This window comes from Notolepis coatsorum (genome assembly GCF_963971535.1).
Source record: "Notolepis coatsorum genome assembly, chromosome: 16".
Taxonomy (NCBI): Eukaryota; Metazoa; Chordata; class Actinopteri; order Aulopiformes; family Paralepididae; genus Notolepis; species Notolepis coatsorum.
In genome coordinates, this window is record NC_140180.1 from 4,725,325 (window position 1) to 4,748,779 (window position 23,455).

General features: G+C 43.6%; 3 protein-coding genes across 3 annotated transcripts in view; all 3 read left to right on the plus strand.

Moving 5' to 3' along the window:
• Positions 1–22,309, plus strand: part of LOC311242460 (protocadherin alpha-8-like) — a gene marked incomplete at both ends in the record, with an annotated part of 33,354 nt that extends 11,045 nt beyond the window's left edge. The window contains 2 exons of the mRNA XM_084331423.1: positions 15,726–17,915; positions 22,265–22,309. Coding sequence (XP_084187549.1) covers positions 15,726–17,915; positions 22,265–22,309 — 2,235 coding nt within the window. The remainder of the gene's footprint in view (positions 1–15,725; positions 17,916–22,264) is intronic.
• On the plus strand, positions 393–2,795 carry LOC311242373 (protocadherin alpha-2-like; the record flags this gene model as incomplete). Its single annotated transcript, XM_084331330.1, has 1 exon — positions 393–2,795. The coding sequence occupies one exon, from the start codon at positions 393–395 to the stop codon at positions 2,793–2,795; it is 2,403 nt and encodes an 800-aa protein (XP_084187456.1).
• On the plus strand, positions 4,852–15,067 carry LOC311242374 (uncharacterized protein; the record flags this gene model as incomplete). Its single annotated transcript, XM_084331331.1, has 4 exons — positions 4,852–7,230; positions 9,063–9,515; positions 13,010–14,848; positions 15,029–15,067. 4 exons carry the CDS (start codon positions 4,852–4,854, stop codon positions 15,065–15,067), a joined length of 4,710 nt encoding a protein of 1,569 aa, XP_084187457.1.
• Positions 22,310–23,455: the final 1,146 nt, after the last annotated feature.

The following is a 23,455-nucleotide window of genomic DNA, read 5'->3' on the forward strand; positions in this document are numbered from 1 at the left end:
TATCATAATCTGCATTGTCTGCTTTGCTTTTGTGCTCAAGTCATGTTATTCCATCAAATTACATTCATGAAATGTGAACATTTAACTGTTCATGTTTTTTTCCACCCATTAAATCGTCTCTTCCTGTGTAAACAGTTCATCATATTAGCACATGGTGGCGCTGGAGACCGCAGAAGGGAACGAGCCCACTTTAACTCCAAAACCCCTCCTCCGTTCATGAGCAAAAGAAACGCGTCATCAGTCCATCGTGCTTTGTGACGAGAGACACAGTCGGATGGAGCAGTCGTGGTGAGAAGGGCTGGAGCTCGAGCGAGATATCGGATACATGACGGATATTCCCTATGTTTGGATATAGATGATTCCTCGGACTCGCCTCTTGTCTGTAAACAGCGATGGCTGCCTGGGAGGAACGGGGACCTGTCTGGATTGTTTTGGTCGCGCTGCTTTGTCTCTGCGACTGGTACGCGGCTCAGATATCCTACTCCGTCTCCGAGGAGGTGGACAAAGGCGCGGTGGTGGGAAGTCTCGCTAAGGATTTGAACCTCAATGTGCAGGAATTGGAAAGGAGGGCTCTGCAGATTAATTCCGGATATAAAACACGGTATTTTGAAGCAGATTTGAAAACTGGATCTCTGTATGTTAACGAGAGGATAGATCGAGAGGAGCTTTGTCCGAATACGGTGAAGTGCTCTTTAAACGTTGAGGCCATATTGAACAATCCTCGGAGCCTCCATCGAATTGAAGTTAATATTGTTGATATTAATGACAATGCACCGACTTTTTCAGAGATAATGAAGACTATTGATATGTCGGAGTCTTCCTATCTTGGAGAGAGGTATCCACTGCCGATAGCTCATGACGCAGACCTCGGCAGTAACTCGTTAAAGAGCTACAAGCTGAGCCCGAATGAATATTTCTCCCTGGATGTGCAGAGCGGAGGAGATCAGAGTGTGTCTGCTGAGTTAGTGCTGCAGAAAGCTTTAGACCGAGAGAAACAGTCTGTTATCAAACTAACACTGACCGCTATAGATGGAGGAAAACCTCCTAGATCAGGGACATTACAGATAATCGTGAATGTACTGGATATAAATGATAACCCCCCCATTTTCAGTAAACCTCTCTATAAGGTTCAGATGATCGAAAATACGAGAATTGGCACAACGTTATTAACACTGAGTGCTACAGACTTAGATGACGGTGTGAACAGCCAGCTTGTTTACTCTTTTACCGCAAGTGGACGTTTTAATCCTGGTGAAAAGTTTGCTCTAAACGAGGAAACGGGGGAAATCACTGTCAAAGGAAATGTTGATTATGAGGAAAATCAAGCATACGAGATTCGTGTCCAGGCAAAGGACAAAGGCACTCCCCCCCGAATTGCGCATGGCAAGGTCCTAGTGGAGGTTATTGATGTAAATGATAATTCTCCGGAAATCTCTGTGTCATCACTCATGAGTCCAGTGAGAGAGGACGCTGAGATAGGCACAGTGGTCGCCTTGGTAACCGTGACTGACAAAGATGGGGGAAAGAACGGTCTCTCAAACTGCAAACTCGCTGGCTCTGTACCTTTCAAACTGAAATCTAACTATAAAAATTATTATTCTTTGCTGGTGGATGGACCTCTTGATAGAGAGAGTGTTTCTCAGTACAACGTCACCATAATAGCTACAGACGAAGGAAGCCCTCCTCTCTCCAATACCAGCGTCATCACTGTACTTGTTTCAGATGTCAACGATAACGCTCCTCGCTTTTCAGAACCCCTGATTAATGTTTATGTAAAAGAAAATACTCCGTTTGGAGCTGTTATTTATACAATGACTACATTTGATGCAGATTTAAATGAGAACGCACAAGCCACGTATTCCATAATTGATGGTTCTCCGAAAAACACTCCAATAGCTTCAATGGTGAATATAAACTCAGAGACAGGAGATATAATCAGTCTGCAGTCTTTTAACTTCGAGGAGTTAAACACGTTCCAGTTTAAAGTTCAGGCCACAGACTCTGGTGTTCCTCCGCTCAGCAGCAACGTGACTGTGAACGTTTTTATCCTGGATGAGAATGACAACAGTCCCGGGATTCTCGCGCCCTATTCTGAGCACAGCTCTGTTAACAGTGAGAACATTCCCTATTCTGCTGAAGCGGGCTACTTTGTGGCCAAGATCAGGGCTGTAGACGCAGACTCTGGCTACAATGCGCTGCTTTCTTATCACATCTCTGAGCCCAAAGGATTAAACCTCTTCAGAATCGGAACCAGCACCGGAGAAATCAGGACTAAGAGGAGAATGAGTGACAATGACCTGAAATCTCACCCGTTGGTGGTGTCGGTTTCTGATAATGGAGAACCCTCCCTGTCAGCGACTGTGTCTATTGATGTAGTGGTGGTTGAAGACACAGGTGACATCCAGACTCAATTCAGACATGTACCGATAAAGGAGGAGAGCTTCTCTTCTTTTAACCTGTATCTGCTGATCGCCATCGCCTCGGTGTCAGTGATCTTTCTACTGAGCCTCATCAGTTTAATAGCTGTCAAATGCCACAGGACAGACAGTTTCAGCAGGTACAGCGCCCCAATGATCACCACCCACCCTGACGGGAGCTGGTCTTACTCTAAATCTACTCAGCAGTATGACGTGTGTTTCAGCTCAGACACACTGAAGAGTGACGTAGTGGTTTTCCCCGCGCCGTATCCGCCTGTAGATGCGGAGCTGATCAGTATTAATGGAGGAGACACTTATTATAACCGGACTCAAACGTTACCAAGTACAGGACAGGTAAGCAATTCCTTAATTCAGTAGAATCATGTTGTGAATTGTTTTTCTTTCTAATAATGTGTAAAAAGCAGTAAACAAAGACGTTCCTCTTACAGTAGGCTGTGGAATATCTGACACTGAACTTGCTTCATTATAATAAATGTATAAGTTAATGTGAAATATAAATACTACTTTGTTGGGATTGTGTGTGCCCTATCCTACACCATCTGCAGGCAAAAAAATAAGAAAATGCTGAGCGCTTTTGGAGGAACGTTAGCTGTCCATGGTGCTGAAACTGGCTGTTATAGTGTTTTGCATTGAACATTATTTGTGACATCTTGAATGACATTTTGGATTTTGAAGAGGTCATATTTTGTTTCACGTAGAATCATAGTGTTATTTAGGAATATTCGTATATGATTTCACTGTCTATAACAGTAGGCTATTATATATTTGACATTGAAACTATCAGATAATGGCTTCATTAAAACAATTGAATTGAAATATAAATATGATTTCATTAGCATTGATTTGCCCATTACCCTGATACATCTGAAGACAAAAAGGGGAAAATGCTGAGTGATTCTATGAGGGATCTTTGCTTTCCGTGGTACTGGAATTTCCCAGAAGGGTGAAAGAGTTGCTTGGTGTTATTATCTTCTGCCTTGGCTTGAATCTTATTTCTAAATTCTTGTTTGACTCTTTGTGGAGGGACATCTCTGCTTTGAAGTTGTGTTTAACTAAAGCCATGGGGTCATGTAGAATTATTCTGATTCTTATTATAACCGACTCAGACTTTACCAAACAAATATAAGGTATGTTGCATTTCAGCTTTTCTGTGATTTTAGCCTACTTTACATAGGCTCCGGCACAGCCTACCTCCTGAAAGCCCCCAGGACTAAGCTGCACACCATGGGCGATCGAGCCTTCTGCTCTGCCTCACCCAGACTGTGGAATGCTCTCCCCATCCACCTGAGAGCACCACAATCCGTCAAGGCTTTTAAAAGGAGCCTAAAAACATTTATTTTTAACAAGGCTTTTGCCTGAATTTTTATTTTACTTTTATTTTTACTTCTATAATTCTTTTCATTATTTTAATCTATTTTATTTTTATGTTCTTCCATTTCATTGGTTGTTTTATTCATTTTAATAGTTTTATTCATTTAACTTTTTGTCTTTATCTCCTGTAGCACTTTGAGATTTTTACAAATGTAAAGTGGGTACAAATTGAATTTAATATTATTATTATTATATATGAAAAAATTTGGCGAACCCTTTTGTTGGTATCACATGACATTTTCTGAGTTAGGTTAAATTACTTCATATGAATTATACAATTTGCAATAACAATTGCATGGCCTTAGCGGTCTCTCTTGGCTGCAGTGAAATTGCGCTGTCCATGGTGCTGAACTGACTCTGTGCTGTTTGGGGTCTGTTATAATTCTGTTGAGAACAGCCCAGCGTTGGCCTTGAATATAAATATAATATTGTACTTATGTGTACTTGTTTGCTTTGAATATACATATCTATTTTATATCCAAACTATAACAATCTGTCAAGGTTAGTTTATATATGATTTGTTCGTCAAGTGAACTGAATAATTGATTAATCGTTTTCTTGCTTGGTTACACTACTCATCCTTTCATATTTTAAAACAATATAAACTTACTACACATTGAGAGCTTACTGAACTGTATTGACATGAGTTGTTGTCCATATCTGTTTATTTTGCATTTGATCATTGTTTAAAAAAAGAAAAAAAAATCTGTTCAAATGTGACTGTTTCACATCATATTTCGAGTTATTTGGCCATAATTACATTTTCCTAACTGCAATGTATTGCTAAGCCTGTCCAGTATCGCCGGGTGTCGCTAGAGACCACAGAATCGAGCGGGGTGTCCAAACGTTTAAAACCCCTCCTCCTTACAGAGGAGAATGAGAAACGTCATCAACCCGTTGCCTCCTGAAAGGAAACACTCGTCAGTGTGTGGTTGCGAGAAGGGCTGGATCTACTGCGAGATCGTTCTAATATGTGACGGATTTACTCTTGTTTCTTGGATATAAATGATTTCTCAGAATCGGCTCCTTTGTTCAAAGAGCGATGGGTGTTCGGGGACAGAAGGAGTATGTCTGGATTCAGCTCGTGGCTCTGCTTTGTTTGTGTGACTGGTCCGCGGCTCAGATATCCTACTCCGTATCGGAGGAGGTGGACAAAGGAACGATCGTGGGGAATCTCGCTAAGGATTTAAACCTCAATGTGCAGGAGCTGGAATCGAGGGATCTCCGAATAGTCTCAGGGTATCCTAAGACGTATTTCGAAGTGAATCTGCGGACGGGAAACCTCTTTGTTAACGAAAGGATAGACAGAGAAGAGCTTTGTCCAAACGCGGCGAAATGCTCTCTGAAAATACAGGCTGTGTTAAGCAACCCGATGAATTTACATCGCATAGAGGTCAGTGTTTTGGATATAAACGACAACGCGCCTACTTTCATTGAGCGGTCTTATACTTTTAACATTTCCGAATCGTCATCACCAGGAGAACGGTATCTCCTCCCAATAGCAGTTGACGCAGACATTGGCAGTAACTCGGTAAAGAGCTACAAGCTGAACGCTAATGAATATTTCTCCCTGGATGTACAGAGCGGAGGAGATCAGAGTGTGTCTGCTGAGTTAGTGATGCAGAAAGCTTTAGATCGAGAGAAGCAATCTGTTATTAAACTAACACTGACCGCTATAGATGGAGGAAAACCGCCTAAGTCGGGGACATTACAGATCATAGTCAATGTAATGGATGTTAATGATAACCCACCTACCTTCAGTAAACAATTGTATAAGGCCCGTGTGAATGAAAACGCTTCTTTTGGAACCACAGTGATACGGCTAAACGCGTCAGACCTAGACGAGGGTCAGAATGGTAAGCTTACCTATTCATTTATCAAACGCGGTAACATAGATCCTACTGATATTTTTGACATTAACCCAGACACGGGCGAAATTGTAGGTAGGGGTAACTTTGATTACGAGGAGACGCCTGCATACGAAATTCGAGTGCTGGTTAAAGATCACGGCGCCATTCCACGTAGCGCGCATGCTAAAATATTGATAGAGGTAGTTGATGTCAATGATAACGCTCCAGAATTATCTGTTACGTCACTAATGAATCCCGTAAAGGAAGACGCTGAGATCGGCACGGTCGTGGCTTTGGTTACAGTGAACGATAAAGATGGAGGAAGGAACGGCGCCAGCAGTTGTAAATTAAGTGACACTGTGCCGTTTATGCTTAAATCAAACTATAAAAATGATTATTCTTTAGTCGTGAACGGGCCTCTAGACAGAGAGAGTATTTCTCAGTACAATATAACCATCACAGCTACAGATGAAGGGACCCCGCCTCTCTCCAGCACCAGTGTTGTTACTGTACACATTTCTGATGTTAATGATAACGCACCTCGCTTCTCAGAACCTGTTATTAATGTTTATTTAAAAGAGAACAGCCCAGAAGGACAGGTTATCTACACAATTACTGCGTCGGATCTAGATTTAGATGAAAATGCTAAACTGACCTACTCGTTATTAGATATTTCTCATCAAAATATACCAATATCATCAGTTGTGAATATAAACTCGCAGACAGGAGATATAGTCAGCCTGCAGTCGTTCAACTATGAACAGTTAAAAACGTTCCAGTTTAAAGTTCAGGCCACAGACTCTGGTGTTCCTCCGCTCAGCAGCAACGTGACTGTGAACGTTTTTATCCTGGATGAGAATGACAACAGTCCCGGGATTCTCGCGCCCTATTCTGAGCACAGCTCTGTTAACAGTGAGAACATTCCCTATTCTGCTGAAGCGGGCTACTTTGTGGCCAAGATCAGGGCTGTAGACGCAGACTCTGGCTACAATGCGCTGCTTTCTTATCACATCTCTGAGCCCAAAGGATTAAACCTCTTCAGAATCGGAACCAGCACCGGAGAAATCAGGACTAAGAGGAGAATGAGTGACAATGACCTGAAATCTCACCCGTTGGTGGTGTCGGTTTCTGATAGTGGAGAACCCTCCCTGTCAGCGACTGTGTCTATTGATGTAGTGGTGGTTGAAGACACAGGTGACATCCAGACTCAATTCAGACATGTACCGATAAAGGAGGAGAGCTTCTCTTCTTTTAACCTGTATCTGCTGATCGCCATCGCCTCGGTGTCAGTGATCTTTCTACTGAGCCTCGTCAGTTTAATAGCTGTCAAATGCCACAGGACAGACAGTTTCAGCAGGTACAGCGCCCCAATGATCACCACCCACCCTGACGGGAGCTGGTCTTACTCTAAATCTACACAGCAGTATGACGTGTGTTTCAGCTCAGACACACTGAAGAGTGACGTAGTGGTTTTCCCCGCGCCGTATCCGCCTGTAGATGCGGAGCTGATCAGTATTAATGGAGGAGACACTTATTATAACCGGACTCACACTTTACCAAATACAGGACAGGTAAGCAATGCCTTAATTCAGTAGAATCATGTTGTGAAGTTATTTCCATTCTAATAATGTGTGAAAAACAGTCAACAAAGACGTGCCTTTTACAGTCAGCTGAACTCCGAACTTGCTTCATTCTAATAACAACAAATTAATGTGAATTGAAATATAAGTACTACTATGTTAGGATTGATTGTGCCCTACCCTCCATTTTCTGAGTTAGGTTAAATTACTTTAACTTCATATGAATTATATAATATGCAATAACAATTGGCCTCAGTAGTCTCTCTTGGCTGCAGTGAAATGGCGCTGTCCATGGTGCTGAACTGAGCTTGTGCTGTTTGGGGTCTGTTATAATTATGTTGAGAAACTAAGCGTTTGCTTTGAATATAAAGACATATTGTACTTGTGTTGATTAAGTACTTGTTTACTTTGAATATAAATATATATTTTATATCCAAACTTTTATATGCAAAATTGATATCCAAACTGTGCACCATCTAGATGCACAGAAAAAAAGAGCAAATGCTGAGTGCTTTTGGGGGAACATTCGCTGTCCGGGGTGCTGAAATTGGCTGAAAGTTGCTAGTATTTTGACTTGAACCTTATTTCTGACAACTTGAATAACATTTTGGGTTAGTGATGTGGTGGTTTCCCCTGCGCTGTATTCGCCTGTAGATGCGCAGCTGATCAGTATTAAGACACGTATGGACTCAGACTTTACCCAACAAAGAAAAGGCAAGGAAACGTATACTTTAAAACTATTCCCCTCAAAGGTTATGCCCCAAACTGTCTTCTGCTACAAACTCAATCCATTTTTGGGTGTAGGCATGTCATGTCTACCAATACATTACTTGTCACATCTATTAGGATGTAACAACTAAATAACATTGGGTTGGATTTGAATGTCCTTTCATAAGGCTTTCAAGGAGACGGAAATATAGGTATCGCTATTAGCTTGCACTTAGAACGCGTGTGGGTAGTATGGCGCTGTCCGTGGTGCTAATAGTGATCAAATGGTCTTTCCCCAAATTCCCAAGTTATGGACCAAGGACTAGGTTTTTGTGACATCACAGTACAGCATTTTGTTGGCACTTTTATAGCAATTCCGTATTTCACTATATACGAGAAACTTTCCAACCTCCCAATAATCTCCAATTGCCATAAAGGATTACTTTGCTTGTACATAATTGCATTTTATTGTAGCCCATGTACTAGAGGTGAAGGTTTTATGGTACTAGTAGAATAGTAGAATAGTTTATAACTGCTGTCCATGGTGCTGAATTGGATCTCATGATGCATGCTGTCAGATCGTCTTGTTCTTGTCTCTGTTCTCTCGTGGTTTTATTTACTTGGACAAAACACTTACATTTATATTATTCTCAGCTTCTCCCCATCTTTGGCATGATATTTCTCTTCTTTTTTATGCTATTTTAATAACTTAACTCATGGTGTGTTATTACACATGAAGACAAAACAGTTAACCTTGACATAGTCTGTAGCGCATTCATTTTCTTGAGGTTTAATCATTAACTTAACACACCACATGGTGTCGCTAGAGACCACGTATATTTTGGTCTATACATTATTTCCAAACTCCACCTCTCCGAGTGAAACGTCATTGCAAGTCTGCAAACGCTTTGTGAGGAGACATATCTAATGCGGTGAGCGAAAGCAGAATAGTGTGCCCTAGACAACGGAGCCGAGGGCTGAGATGGTGTGTGGATAAACTCAGTTTTTCTCTTTTCTGGTTTTTGAGAGCAGCGATGGGCCTCGGAAGGAATGGAGGAATCGTTTGGATATATCATCTCGCTTTGTTTCTTCTGACCGACTGGTCCGCGGCTCAGATATCGTACACCGTTTCCGAGGAGGTGGACAAAGGGACGTTTGTGGGGAATCTCGCCAAGGATTTAAGCGTCGGTGTACAGGACCTCGAATCGAGGGGTCTACAGATTGTATCAGGGTACAGTAAGAGATATTTTGACGCCAATTTAAGGACTGGTGTTCTGTTTGTTAACGAGAGAATAGATCGAGAGGAGCTTTGTCCAAATACGATCAAATGCTCGCTAAACATAGAGGCCATATTGAGCCACCCCATGTTACTCCACCGCGTTGAGGTGGTAATCGTTGACATAAATGACAACGCGCCTGTCTTTGTTGAGAAATCACACGTATTGAATATATCCGAGTCATCCTCTACGGGCGATCGCTTCCTGCTTCCCATCGCCATTGATGCAGATACGGGCAGTAACTCAGTAAAGAGCTACAAGCTGAGCCCGAATGAATATTTCTCCCTGGATGTGCAGAGCGGAGGAGATCAGAGCGTGTCTGCTGAGTTAGTGCTGCAGAAAGCTTTAGACCGAGAGAAACAGTCTGTTATCAAACTAACACTGACCGCTATAGATGGAGGAAAACCTCCTAAGTCAGGGACATCACAGATAATAGTCTATGTAATAGATGTTAACGACAATACGCCTGTATTTGCAAAAACACTTTATAAGGCCAGTGTAGATGAAAACACCGCATTCGGAACGACAATTATAAAGCTTAATGCCACCGACCTAGACGAGGGAGATAATGGGAAAGTGGTATATTCTTTCATTAAACGTGGTAACTCGAACCCTGGCGACAAATTCTCCATAAATGCGGACACGGGTGAAATTACTGTAAAAGGCCATTTGGATTTTGAGGAAAGCCCAGCGTATGAAATCAGAGTTCAGGCGTTGGACCGCGGGCAATCTCCACGTAGCGCACACGTCAAAGTTTTAGTTGATGTTATTGATATTAATGACAATATCCCTGTAATCATGGTGACGTCACTTATGAGTCCAGTCAAAGAGGATGCCGAGATGGGAACTGTTGTCGCCTTGGTAACCGTGGCTGATAAAGACGGGGGAAAGAACGGTCACACTAACTGTAAACTTGTTGGGTCTGTGCCTTTTAAACTTAAATCTAACTATAAAAACTATTATTCTCTAATAGTAGACGGGCCTCTAGACAGAGAGAGTATTTCTGAGTACAACGTCACCATCTCAGCTACAGATGAAGGGACCCCACCTCTCTCCAGCACCAGTGTTGTTACTGTACACGTTTCTGATGTCAATGATAACGCTCCTCTATTTTCAGAACCTGTAGTTAATATTTATGTGAAAGAAAATAGTCAGATTGGCGCCATACTCTATACAATAACAGCAACTGATCCTGATAAAGATGTAAATGCGAAAATTACATATTCATTATTAGATGGCGGTTCGAAAAGTATTCCGGTATCATCAGTTGTGAATATCAACTCAGAGACAGGAGATCTAGTCAGCCTGCAGTCTTTTAACTTCGAGGAGTTAAACACGTTCCAGTTTAAAGTTCAGGCCACAGACTCTGGTGTTCCTCCGCTCAGCAGCAACGTGACTGTGAACGTTTTTATCCTGGATGAGAATGACAACAGTCCCGGGATTCTCGCCCCCTATTCTGAGCACAGCTCTGTTAACAGTGAGAACATTCCCTATTCTGCTGAAGCGGGCTACTTTGTGGCCAAGATCAGGGCTGTAGACGCAGACTCTGGCTACAATGCGCTGCTTTCTTATCACATCTCTGAACCCAAAGGATTAAACCTCTTCAGAATCGGAACCAGCACCGGAGAAATCAGGACTAAGAGGAGAATGAGTGACAATGACCTGAAATCTCACCCGTTGGTGGTGTCGGTTTCTGATAATGGAGAACCCTCCCTGTCAGCGACTGTGTCTATTGATGTAGTGGTGGTTGAAGACACAGGTGACATCCAGACTCAATTCAGACATGTACCGATAAAGGAGGAGAGCTTCTCTTCTTTTAACCTGTATCTGCTGATCGCCATCGCCTCGGTGTCAGTGATCTTTCTACTGAGCCTCATCAGTTTAATAGCTGTCAAATGCCACAGGACAGACAGTTTCAGCAGGTACAGCGCCCCAATGATCACCACCCACCCTGACGGGAGCTGGTCTTACTCTAAATCTACTCAGCAGTATGACGTGTGTTTCAGCTCAGACACACTGAAGAGTGACGTAGTGGTTTTCCCCGCGCCGTATCCGCCTGTAGATGCGGAGCTGATCAGTATTAACGGAGGAGACACTTATTATAACCGGACTCAGACTTTACCAAACAACGACAAGGTAAGTGTGATGTAAACTGGAAATTGACGTGGTATTTTAGTTTAGAGGCGTGGCTTACGGATATTTGTCCAATGAGAGGGTTGTCTCAATTCAGTAGCCTATCCGCTGACCTTGCATCATATATATATAACGTTCCATTCACAATGATAAATATGGGATGCTCAGATACACGTTACTTTGTTTTATGGATATTCCTCTTCAAATAGTCATATTAATCGGCTACTTGTTTAATTGACCTCTGGCCTTTCTTATAAAGGAAGTCTGTCTGCACTGAAAGAAGATCGAACGTTGACATGTTACTTCAGTCTTTACAGGCGTCTCTCACATATGAGCTGAACTGAACATTATAATGATGATGTCACAATGTTAACTGGCCAATGAAGGCCACAGAGAACCTTTTCAAACACGTCCCTTTTAATATGTTCCAGATTTGTCAGTATATAGGTCTTTATGTCGAGGAGCTTCACTGTCAGTTTTGACCAACTCTACTACTATTTGTATTTTCATCTTGCTTTCATTGATATTATTTATTCCTTAGCCTATTGTTGTTTAGCCAATTCATCAAAAAGCTGAAAATATATTTGCCAGTTTCGATCGTTGTTGCAAACACTGTGGATCTAGAATGCTGTTGCTGTCCGTGGTGCTGATCTGTCTTGTTTTGAACTGAACAACAGTTGCTTCGCTTGTCTCACTTTCTACTTTCATGAAATATGTTTTCTTGCTTTTAGATAATGTATTCACTCAGTGGGAATATACTATGCCTCAGATAAAATATTGAAAAAAAATAAAATATTGAAAATTGTTTCAATTCGGAACAAAGAATGTACAGTACGACACTACATGTCTTGGACGATAATTTTTTTTCTAACTTATTTTACCTTGATTCTGTGTCAAAATAACACACAGTGTCGCCACAGACCACCGGTATCTGTGTCTGCTATGTTTACAGACTCCTCCCCCGGTAAGGAGTCGGTTGTTGGCGATCGCTTTGAGAAACACAAGTGGAGACGAGACCGAGAGGATAGGGCTGCGTGCGCTCATAACCCCAAGTGGCGATGATCTGTGGATAAATGCACATTGTTTCCACTCGTGTTTACTTTGGAGTCGCAATGGACCACAGAGGGCAAGGAGAGACCATTTGGATACAATTCATCGCTTTGTTGTGTTTATTTCACTGGTCCGCGGCTCAGATATCCTACTCCGTTTCAGAGGAGGCGGACAAAGGCACGGTGGTGGGGAATCTCGCCAAGGATTTGAATATCAACGTTCAAGAACTGGAATCTAGGGATGTACGGGTTGTATCGGGAAACAGTAGGAAATATTTTGAGGTGGATTTGAAAACCGGTGCTCTTTACGTTTTCGACAGGATAGATAGAGAAGCGCTTTGTTCAAGTACGTCGAAATGTTCACTGAATATAGAGGCCATTTTGAGCCGCCCTATGCAACTACATCGCGTAGAGATTGAAATTATCGATATTAATGATAATGCACCATCCTTTCGCGAAAAGGTGAAGACGTTAGACATTTCAGAATCATCCTTTCTCGGCGAGAGGTACTTGCTCCCGATAGCAAACGACGCAGATACGGGCAGTAACTCGGTGAAGAGCTACAAGCTGAGCCCGAATGAATATTTCTCCCTGGATGTGCAGAGTGGAGGAGAGCAGAGTGTGTCTGCCGATTTAGTGCTGCAGAAAGCTTTAGACCGAGAGAAACAGTCTGTTATTAAACTAACACTGACCGCTGTAGATGGAGGAAAACCTCCTAAGTCAGGGACATTACAGATAGTCGTTAACGTGATGGACGTAAACGACAATACTCCGGTCTTTAGCCAGTCTCTGTATAAGGCGCGTGTCAGTGAAAACGCTCAATTACAGACATCTGTTCTAAGCATAACTGCTACAGATTTAGACGAGGGGGTTAACGGTGAGATCGTCTATTCTTTCGTTGAACGAGGACATTTTAACCCTTCAGTCGTGTTTTCGATCGACTCGGATACAGGGGAAATAACCGTGAAGGGACGACTAGATTACGAGGAAAACGCTGCATATGACGTTCGCATAGAAGCCAAAGACAAAGGCACGCCCTCTCGCAGCGCACATGGAAAACTGCTGATAGAAATAATTGACATTAATGACAATATCCCTGAAATCATGGTGACGTCACTTATGAGTCCAGTCAAAGAGGATGCCGAGATGGGAACGGTTGTCGCCTTGGTAACCGTGGCTGATAAAGACGGAGGAAAGAACGGCCACACTAACTGTAAACTTGTTGGGTCGGTGCCGTTTAAACTCAAATCTAACTATAAAAACTATTATTCTCTAATAGTAGACGGGCCTCTAGACAGAGAGAGTATTTCTCAGTACAACGTCACCATCACAGCTACAGATGAAGGGACCCCGCCTCTCTCCAGCACCAGTGTTGTTACTGTACACGTTTCTGATGTCAATGATAACGCTCCTCGCTTCTCAGAACCTATAATTAATATGTATGTGAAGGAAAATAGTCCAATAGGCGCTGTAATCTATAAAATAACAGCAACTGATCCTGATAAAGATGTAAATGCGAAAATTACATATTCATTATTAGATGGCGGTTCGAAAAGTATTCCGGTATCATCAGTTGTAAATATTAACTCAGAGACAGGAGATCTAGTCAGTCTGCAGTCTTTTAACTTCGAGGAGTTAAACACGTTCCAGTTTAAAGTTCAGGCCACAGACTCTGGTGTTCCTCCGCTCAGCAGCAACGTGACTGTGAACGTTTTTATCCTGGATGAGAATGACAACAGTCCCGGGATTCTCGCGCCCTATTCTGAGCACAGCTCTGTTAACAGTGAGAACATTCCCTATTCTGCTGAAGCGGGCTACTTTGTGGCCAAGATCAGGGCTGTAGACGCAGACTCTGGCTACAATGCGCTGCTTTCTTATCACATCTCTGAGCCCAAAGGATTAAACCTCTTCAGAATCGGAACCAGCACCGGAGAAATCAGGACTAAGAGGAGAATGAGTGACAATGACCTGAAATCTCACCCGTTGGTGGTGTCGGTTTCTGATAATGGAGAACCCTCCCTGTCAGCGACTGTGTCTATTGATGTAGTGGTGGTTGAAGACACAGGTGACATCCAGACTCAATTCAGACATGTACCGATAAAGGAGGAGAGCTTCTCTTCTTTTAACCTGTATCTGCTGATCGCCATCGCCTCGGTGTCAGTGATCTTTCTACTGAGCCTCGTCAGTTTAATAGCTGTCAAATGCCACAGGACAGACAGTTTCAGCAGGTACAGCGCCCCAATGATCACCACCCACCCTGACGGGAGCTGGTCTTACTCTAAATCTACTCAGCAGTATGACGTGTGTTTCAGCTCAGACACACTGAAGAGTGACGTAGTGGTTTTCCCTGCGCCGTATCCGCCCGTAGATGCGGAGCTGATCAGTATTAATGGAGGAGACACTTATTATAACCGGACTCAGACGTTACCAAGTACAGGACAGGTAAGAACGATTAAACATGAAACATAATTATCAAATAATCAATTTCTGTATTGTTTATTTTAAGGAGATATAGCTTTTTGTTTCATATTAACACTGTAATTAATCAATGTCTTAGTCTTACTTTCACACTCCAGGGTGATCCACTCTGAATTCTGTCCGCCTGTCCGTCTGCCAGTGTAGCTGTCGCTGTCCGTGGTGCTGAAAATGACACAGGGCTGAATGAACTACAGTGTGCCTGTATACTTTCTTCAGCATCCATTAGAGTCGTTTCCCCTCTAAAGCATGCATCCGTCTCCCATCCAGTTAGTAGTAGCTCCTTTTATGACGACATCAGCAGAATATGTGTGGCTTTGAATCAGAAACATGGTATTAAAGGTGTATTTCGTGTAATATTTCAAACCACGGGGGCATACTGTTCCTGTTCTGTCTCAATCATGCTTTTAGTTTTCTTGCCTCTCCGCGAGATGCCGCTATCAGCTCAAACAGTGTAACTCCTCCTTGTTTTGCATGGCTCCTCCCTTCATGTCTAGGAGAGAGCTGAAAATGCTTTGTTCCTCCTATAGCGGCGGATACCAGCCTGACCGAATGGCAGCGCATTTTGATGTGGATTGTGGATTTATGTTATGTAGTGATGCGAACACACATCCCAGTGTTTTCTAAATCACCTGGCTAGTGGGATATCGACAGGATGCCACACATGGGGAATATTTTTCAGTTGTGGATTTCTGTCATCGCACCCTTATTCCACATATGGAGCATCGCGGCGGCACAGATCGTGTATTCCGTTTCGGAGGAATCAAACACGGGCACGATTGTGGGACATTTGGCGAAGGATTTGCATCTAGACATACAGGAATTGGAACGTCGTGGGTTTCAGATTTCAGGACATAATAAGAGGTATTTCGACGTAAATGTGAAGACTGGGATTATTTCCGTAAAAGAGAGAATAGACCGAGACGAGCTCTGCTCCCGTAACGCGAAATGCTCGTTGGAATTGGAAGCCATTGTGAACTCTCCGCTGAATCTTTATCGCTTTGAGGTTAATGTTTTAGATATCAATGACAATTCTCCTTCATTTCGTACAGGAATTATATATTTGAATATTACAGAACTGACTCTTCCAGGAGAGAGGTTTTCCATACCAAGTGCCAGCGACGCCGATGTAGGAGCTAATTCAGTGAAGAGCTACAAGCTGAGCCCGAATGAATATTTCTCCCTGGATGTGCAGAGTGGAGGAGATCAGAGCGTGTCTGCTGAGTTAGTGCTGCAGAAAGCTTTAGACCGAGAGAAACAGTCTGTTATTAAACTAACACTGACCGCTGTAGATGGAGGAAAACCTCCTAGGACCGGGACATTACAGATCGTTGTTAATGTCCAAGACGTTAACGATAACATCCCTATCTTTAGCAAGTCATTATACAAAGCCAGCGTGGCCGAAAACACGCCACGCGGTACGGCTGTGATTACCGTGCATGCTCAAGATTTAGATGAAAGTTTAAACGGTGAAATTTTATATTCGTTTATTAACCACGACAATTACAATAATGTTGACGTGTTTTCCATTAATTCGGCCACCGGAGAGATTATGGTAAACGGTGAATTGGATCACGAGCAAACCAATGCCGTTGAAATACGGGTCCAAGCCAAAGACAAAGGGCAAAATCCAAGAGCTTCTCATTGCAAAGTACTGGTGGAAATCACTGATGTCAATGACAATCCGCCCGAAATATCGGTGACGTCTTTAGTTGACGTGGTCAGGGAGGACGCGACTCCGGGCACAATGGCCGGTCTGATAACCGTGAAAGATAATGACGCGGGCAAAAATGGCATCGTTCAGGTTAGAATATTGGGTTCAGTGCCGTTTTCAATCAAGAATTCGTATAAGAATCATTATTCACTTCTGGTAGACGGGCCTCTAGACAGAGAGAGTGTATCTCAGTATAACGTCACCATCTCAGCCACAGATGAAGGGACCCCACCTCTCTCCAGCACCAGTGTTGTTACTGTACACGTTTCTGATGTTAATGATAACGCTCCTCGCTTCTCAGAACCCGTTATTAATGTTTATGTTAAAGAGAACAGTCCAGTCGGTGCAACTGTCTATACTATAACTGCTGATGATCCTGATACTGATGAAAATGCGAAAATAATGTATGTAATAATGGATAATTCTCCTAAAATCACTCCAATAGCCTCAATGGTGAATATCAACTCAGAGACAGGAGATCTAGTCAGCCTGCAGTCTTTTAACTTCGAGGAGTTAAACACATTCCAGTTTAAAGTTCAGGCCACAGACTCTGGTGTTCCTCCGCTCAGCAGCAACGTGACTGTGAACGTTTTTATCCTGGATGAGAATGACAACAGTCCCGGGATTCTCGCGCCCTATTCTGAGCACAGCTCTGTTAACAGTGAGAACATTCCCTATTCTGCTGAAGCGGGCTACTTTGTGGCCAAGATCAGGGCTGTAGACGCAGACTCTGGCTACAATGCGCTGCTTTCTTATCACATCTCTGAGCCCAAAGGATTAAACCTCTTCCGAATCGGAACCAGCACCGGAGAAATCAGGACTAAGAGGAGAATGAGTGACAATGACCTGAAATCTCACCCGTTGGTGGTGTCGGTTTCTGATAATGGAGAACCCTCCCTGTCAGCGACTGTGTCTATTGATGTAGTGGTGGTTGAAGACACAGGTGACATCCAGACTCAATTCAGACATGTACCGATAAAGGAGGAGAGCTTCTCTTCTTTTAACCTGTATCTGCTGATCGCCATCGCCTCGGTGTCAGTGATCTTTCTACTGAGCCTCATCAGTTTAATAGCTGTCAAATGCCACAGGACAGACAGTTTCAGCAGGTACAGCGCCCCAATGATCACCACCCACCCTGACGGGAGCTGGTCTTACTCTAAATCTACTCAGCAGTATGACGTGTGTTTCAGCTCAGACACACTGAAGAGTGACGTAGTGGTTTTCCCCGCGCCGTATCCGCCCGTAGATGCGGAGCTGATCAGTATTAACGGAGGAGACACTTATTATAACCGGACTCAGACGTTACCAAATTCAGGACAGGTAAGATGCACTCCACTTCAAACAAGTCCCACTAAATGTATTATTTTGTAGTAGAGATGACAGACTTAAGTTAACGGGACACAACTTTGCACGTTCATGGTTACAGCTGATCTGCTGTTTTACTCAATTGTATCAGATGACCGCTGTGAAGGCTGAACACATTCCTCACCATTATTTCATTGTGTTGTTGAGATGAGCAGTAGCCTCTGTGTCTGGCCCCATGTTGAAACACTGTTGTGGCTGTTGAACCGCACCGTCGCTGTCCGTGGTGCTGAACGCCCGCTGCTTTCCGAATGGCTGTCGCCACGTGGTGGTCTCCTGACATCACACATTACACAAACGACACGTGAATATTTGTCACAGGATATCGTCAGGTGGATACAAATTGGTTCATTTGAGCAGACTGCCTTTAATTAGTGCCTTTTGGGTTTTATTGTCCATCTTACTCTGGAGGAAGAATCATGAATAGTCTCGTTACAGCACAGCACCTGTGTCACGTTATCATTAACTCGTGGTCTCTGTATAGGCCTTCATGTTACATCATTTACACATGTTTATGGCAAATCTGACTGAAACACTGGATATGTCTGTCCGGGCCTTTCCTGGGCCTCTCTGTATATTATCATGTCATCACATTATGCCGTGGAACCTCGTGTAAAAGAAGGCTTTGTGCTTTAGTGGTTGATAAACACGCAGGCAGCTGTTGTGGACCCGTGCATCCCTCTGCGTTGGACTTGATAAGGGGGACAGGCCTCTCTCCTGCCCCCCCCCCCCCTTCCTCTCTTATTGTCCCCCAGCAGCAGAGCTGCGAGAGCCCATTATCTCACTGCCGGCTGATCTGGACAATTCTGTCTTTCTCTGTTTATTTGGATTCTCTGCTCTTCTCTTGTTCCTATTCTGTCTCCTCCTTTTTTCCCCGGCTGGGTTCTTAATGTGTTATTTGACTGTCGCTGTGTCCTTCCTCCATGAGACAGCTTCTCTTTTCCAGCATCTTGTCTCTCTCTTTTTACATCACTCACTCAGGTCTCTCTCTCTTTATACATCACTCACTCAGGTCTCTCTCTCTTTATACATCACTCACTCAGGTCTCTCTCTCTCTTTATACATCACTCACTCAGGTCTCTCTCTCTTTATACATCACTCACTCAGGTCTCTCTCTCTTTATACATCACTCACTCAGGTCTCTCTCTCTTTATACATCACTCACTCAGGTTTCTCTCTCTTTATACATCACTCACTCAGGTCTCTCTCTCTTTATACATCACTCACTCAGGTCTCTCTCTCTTTATACATCACTCACTCAGGTCTCTCTCTCTTTATACATCACTCACTCAGGTCTCTCTCTCTTTATACATCACTCACTCAGGTCTCTCTCTCTCTTTATACATCACTCACCAGGTCTCTCTCTCCTCTTCTTTTTTTGCGTTCGTTTTTTTGTGTTTTCGTTTTAGTTCGTTCTTGTTTTTGCGTAAATTTTTTTGCGTTTTTGTTTTAGTTCGTTCGTTTTTTTGCGTTTTCGTTTTAGTTAGTTAATTTTTTTGCGTTTTTTATTTTCGTTCGTTTTTTTGTGTTATTTTTTTCATGTTTTCGTTTTAGTTCGTTCTTTTTTTTGCGCTTTCGTTTCAGTTCGTTATTTTTTTTGCGTTTTTGTTTTAGTTCGTTAGTTTTTTTTGCGTTTTGTTTTAGTTAGTTAATTTTTTTGTGTTCTTTTTTTTCGTTCGTTTTTTTGTGTTCTTTTTTTTGCGTTTTAGTTGGTTCTTTTTGTTTTCGTTTTTTTGCGTTTTCGTTTTAGTTGGTTATTTTTTTTACGTACTTTTTTGCGTTTTTGTTTTAGTTCGTTAGTTTTTTTGCGTTTTGTTTTAGTTAGTTAATTTTTTTGCGTTCTTTTTTTTTGTTAGTTTTTTTGTGTTCTTTTTTTGCGTTTTCGTTTTAGTTCGTTCTTTTTTTTGCGTTCGTTTTTTTTGCGTTTTCGTTTTAGTTGGTTCATTTTTTTGCGTTCGTTTTTTTTGCGTTTTCGTTTTAGTTGGTTCATTTTTTTGCATTTTTTTTTGTGTTTTCGTTTTAGTTCTATCGTTTTTTTGCATCAAGACTGCAGCACCTCAAGACTCTCTTTATACATCACTCACTCAGGTCTCTCTCTCTTTATACATCACTCACTCAGGTCTCTCTCTCTTTATACATCACTCACTCAGGTCTCTCTCTCTCTTTATACATCACTCACTCAGGTCTCTCTCTCTTTATACATCACTCACTCAGGTCTCTCTCTCTCTTTATACATCACTCACTCAGGTCTCTCTCTCTTTATACATCACTCACTCAGGTATCTCTCTCTTTATACATCACTCACTCAGGTCTCTCTCTCTTTATACATCACTCACTCAGGTCTCTCTCTCTTTATACATCACTCACTCAGGTCTCTCTCTCTCTCTTTATACATCACTCACTCAGGTCTCTCTCTCTCTTTATACATCACTCACTCAGGTCTCTCTCTCTTTATACATCACTCACTCAGGTCTCTCTCTCTTTATACATCACTCACTCAGGTCTCTCTCTCTTTATACATCACTCACTCAGGTGTCTCTCTCTCTTTATACATCACTCACTCAGGTCTCTCTCTCTCTTTATACATCACTCACTCAGGTCTCTCTCTCTCTTTATACATCACTCACTCAGGTCTCTCTCTCTCTTTATACATCACTCACTTAGGTCTCTCTCTCTCTTTATACATCACTCACTCAGGTCTCTCTCTCTCTCTCTTTATCCATCACTCACTCAGGTCTCTCTCTCTTTATACATCACTCACTCAGGTCTCTCTCTTTATACATCACTCACTCAGGTCTCTCTCTCTCTTTATACATCACTCACTCAGGTCTCTCTCTCTTTATACATCACTCACTCAGGTCTCTCTCTCTTTATACATCACTCACTCAGGTCTCTCTCTCTCTTTATACATCACTCACTCAGGTCTCTCTCTCTCTTTATAGATCACTCACTCAGGTGTCTCTCTCTCTTTATACATCACTCACTCAGGTCTCTCTCTCTCTTTATACATCACTCACTCAGGTCTCTCTCTCTCTTTATACATCACTCACTCAGGTCTCTCTCTCTTTATACATCACTCACTCAGGTCTCTCTCTCTCTTTATACATCACTCACTCAGGTCTCTCTCTCTTTATACATCACTCACTCAGGTCTCTCTCTCTCTTTATACATCACTCACTCAGGTCTCTCTCTCTTTATACATCACTCACTCAGGTCTCTCTCTCTCTCTTTATACATCACTCACTCAGGTCTCTCTCTCTTTATACATCACTCACTCAGGTCTCTCTCTCTCTTTATACATCACTCACTCAGGTCTCTCTCTCTCTTTATACATCACTCACTCAGGTCTCTCTCTCTCTTTATACATCACTCACTCAGGTCTCTCTCTCTTTATACATCACTCACTCAGGTCTCTCTCTCTCTCTTTATACATCACTCACTCAGGTCTCTCTCTCTTTATACATCACTCACTCAGGTCTCTCTCTCTCTTTATACATCACTCACTCAGGTCTCTCTCTCTTTATATACATCCACCATGTTGTTTATTACATCATCCACGTCCCTGTTCTGTATCTTTCTTCTCTCTGGCTGAGATATGTTTTTAAATATAATACGTGACAACGTTGTCTGTTATTGTTATTGTCTGCTATCCTCAAGCATACCATAGTATACCTTTGCATGTTGTTATTTAATTTGGTGTCCATATTATTATATATATAATATAGGTAACATGTTTGGGCTTGTTATTATCCTGGACAGTTTGGATCATTGAAAGACTCCAGTATTTCCATCCCTTTGTCTGAAGCCTTTGTCTGGATCAGCAAGTCAAATTAATATTATTGTTGTATAATATACCATTATAAGCAGTATATTATGAAGGAAAACACTGTTTACTATAGCAGACACAAAGTCAACAACATAATATCCCCCATTCCCCCCAGCTATGTATCTATTCTGTTTGATTCCAGACGCCGCCCCCTTCGCAATACCAAGGTGCATCTACCCTTGGTTTCACATTCCCTCTCTCTTTCCTTTCTCTCCTCCCCATCCCACGCGCTGCCCCCCCCCCCCCCCCCCCCCCCCCCCCACCCCACCCTCCCACCTCTCCCTCCCATCCCCCCATCCGGTAAGCCATGCAGCTCCGGAGTCTCCCTGCAGTGTGCGAGGAGGAGGGGAGCAGCTGAGAAGAAGAGTAATGTGGAATTAAAGCGGCCATCTCTCTCAGATGCGCGTGCCGTCCGCCCGAGCGCACGCTGTAAACATGATCCGCACATATTCCCATTAAGACGCCTAATAATGTGTGTCAGGAGGCGGAGCCGCGCATCCCGGCGGGCCGCGTGTGTGACGTGTGAAGCAGCTCGAGCAGACGGTCTCCCTTCCTGACAAACAGAGACAGGGCCACATTTGTGGGTGTTATTAAAATGCAGCTTTGTTTTGTTACGCTCTGCACATTTGTCTGTCATTTCTTCTAAAACGATGCTTATTTGAATGGTGTCGTTTGCTTTAGCGGTGCAGTAATAAATTGTGTTATTCTCAGTGCGAAGCTCCCACGGTGCGTTCAGATCGCGAGGCGGGCGGGGCGGCGAGTTGCCGCGATGCTCTGCCGCGTCAGTCAGTCAGTCAGTCAGTCAGTCAGTCAGTCACCCCCCAGACCAGACCAGACCATAATACAATGACCTCATTTCAGGGAGTGGCCCTGACTGCACAAACAAGCCTCATCTGCCACACAAGGCTTCGTTCGTTCGGTCGGTTCGGTGTGACATGTCCCTCGACGACTGCTGCCGCCGCCAGCGCCGGGGGGGGGGGGGGTTCTGCGCTCGCATTATATTATTGCCCCTGCGTGTCACGGCGGCGGCCAGCGCGTAATGCGTGTCTAAGTGGGTCAGCGGTTGCTTGCCGCGGCGCCATCTGAATCAAGAGTGTGTTCCGCAGTAGTAGGTGTTTTCGCGCTTCCCCACAATACCACGTATGTGACGTGTTTGCCGAGGTCTCTGTCATCATGCCACGTTCGGCGGCGCGGTTCCTGAAACAATGCCCGGGGGCTTGTGTCTCTCTCTATGCGTTTGAGTGGTTCAGTATGGCCTCCTCCTGTATTATACGCTGCGGCTCTCTGGTGAGAGAGAGAGCGGTGGGGGGGGGGGGGGGGGGAGGGGCCGGTACATTTCCGCTCTGCGCTGCAGCAGCAGCAGAAGCAGCAGCAGCAGGGAGCTCTCAGCACCGGAGAAGCATCTCAGAGCGTCTCTCCTCCTCCTCCTGCCTCTCTGGTGCTCTGCGGCTGGGGCGGGGGGGGGGGGGCGGGGCCAGGACACCGGCAGTGTACCACCGCTCTTCTTCTTCTTCTGCTGTCAATCACCTCTAAACCGGCCAGGGGAATGAGGCCAATGGGCTTAATCATGAAGCCCTCAGGTCACTGGGTCTGTTTATGTAAGAGTGGTTCTCGTGCGTGCGTGCGTGCGTGTGTGCGTGTGCGTGTGTGCGTGCGTGGTGTGCGTGCGTGT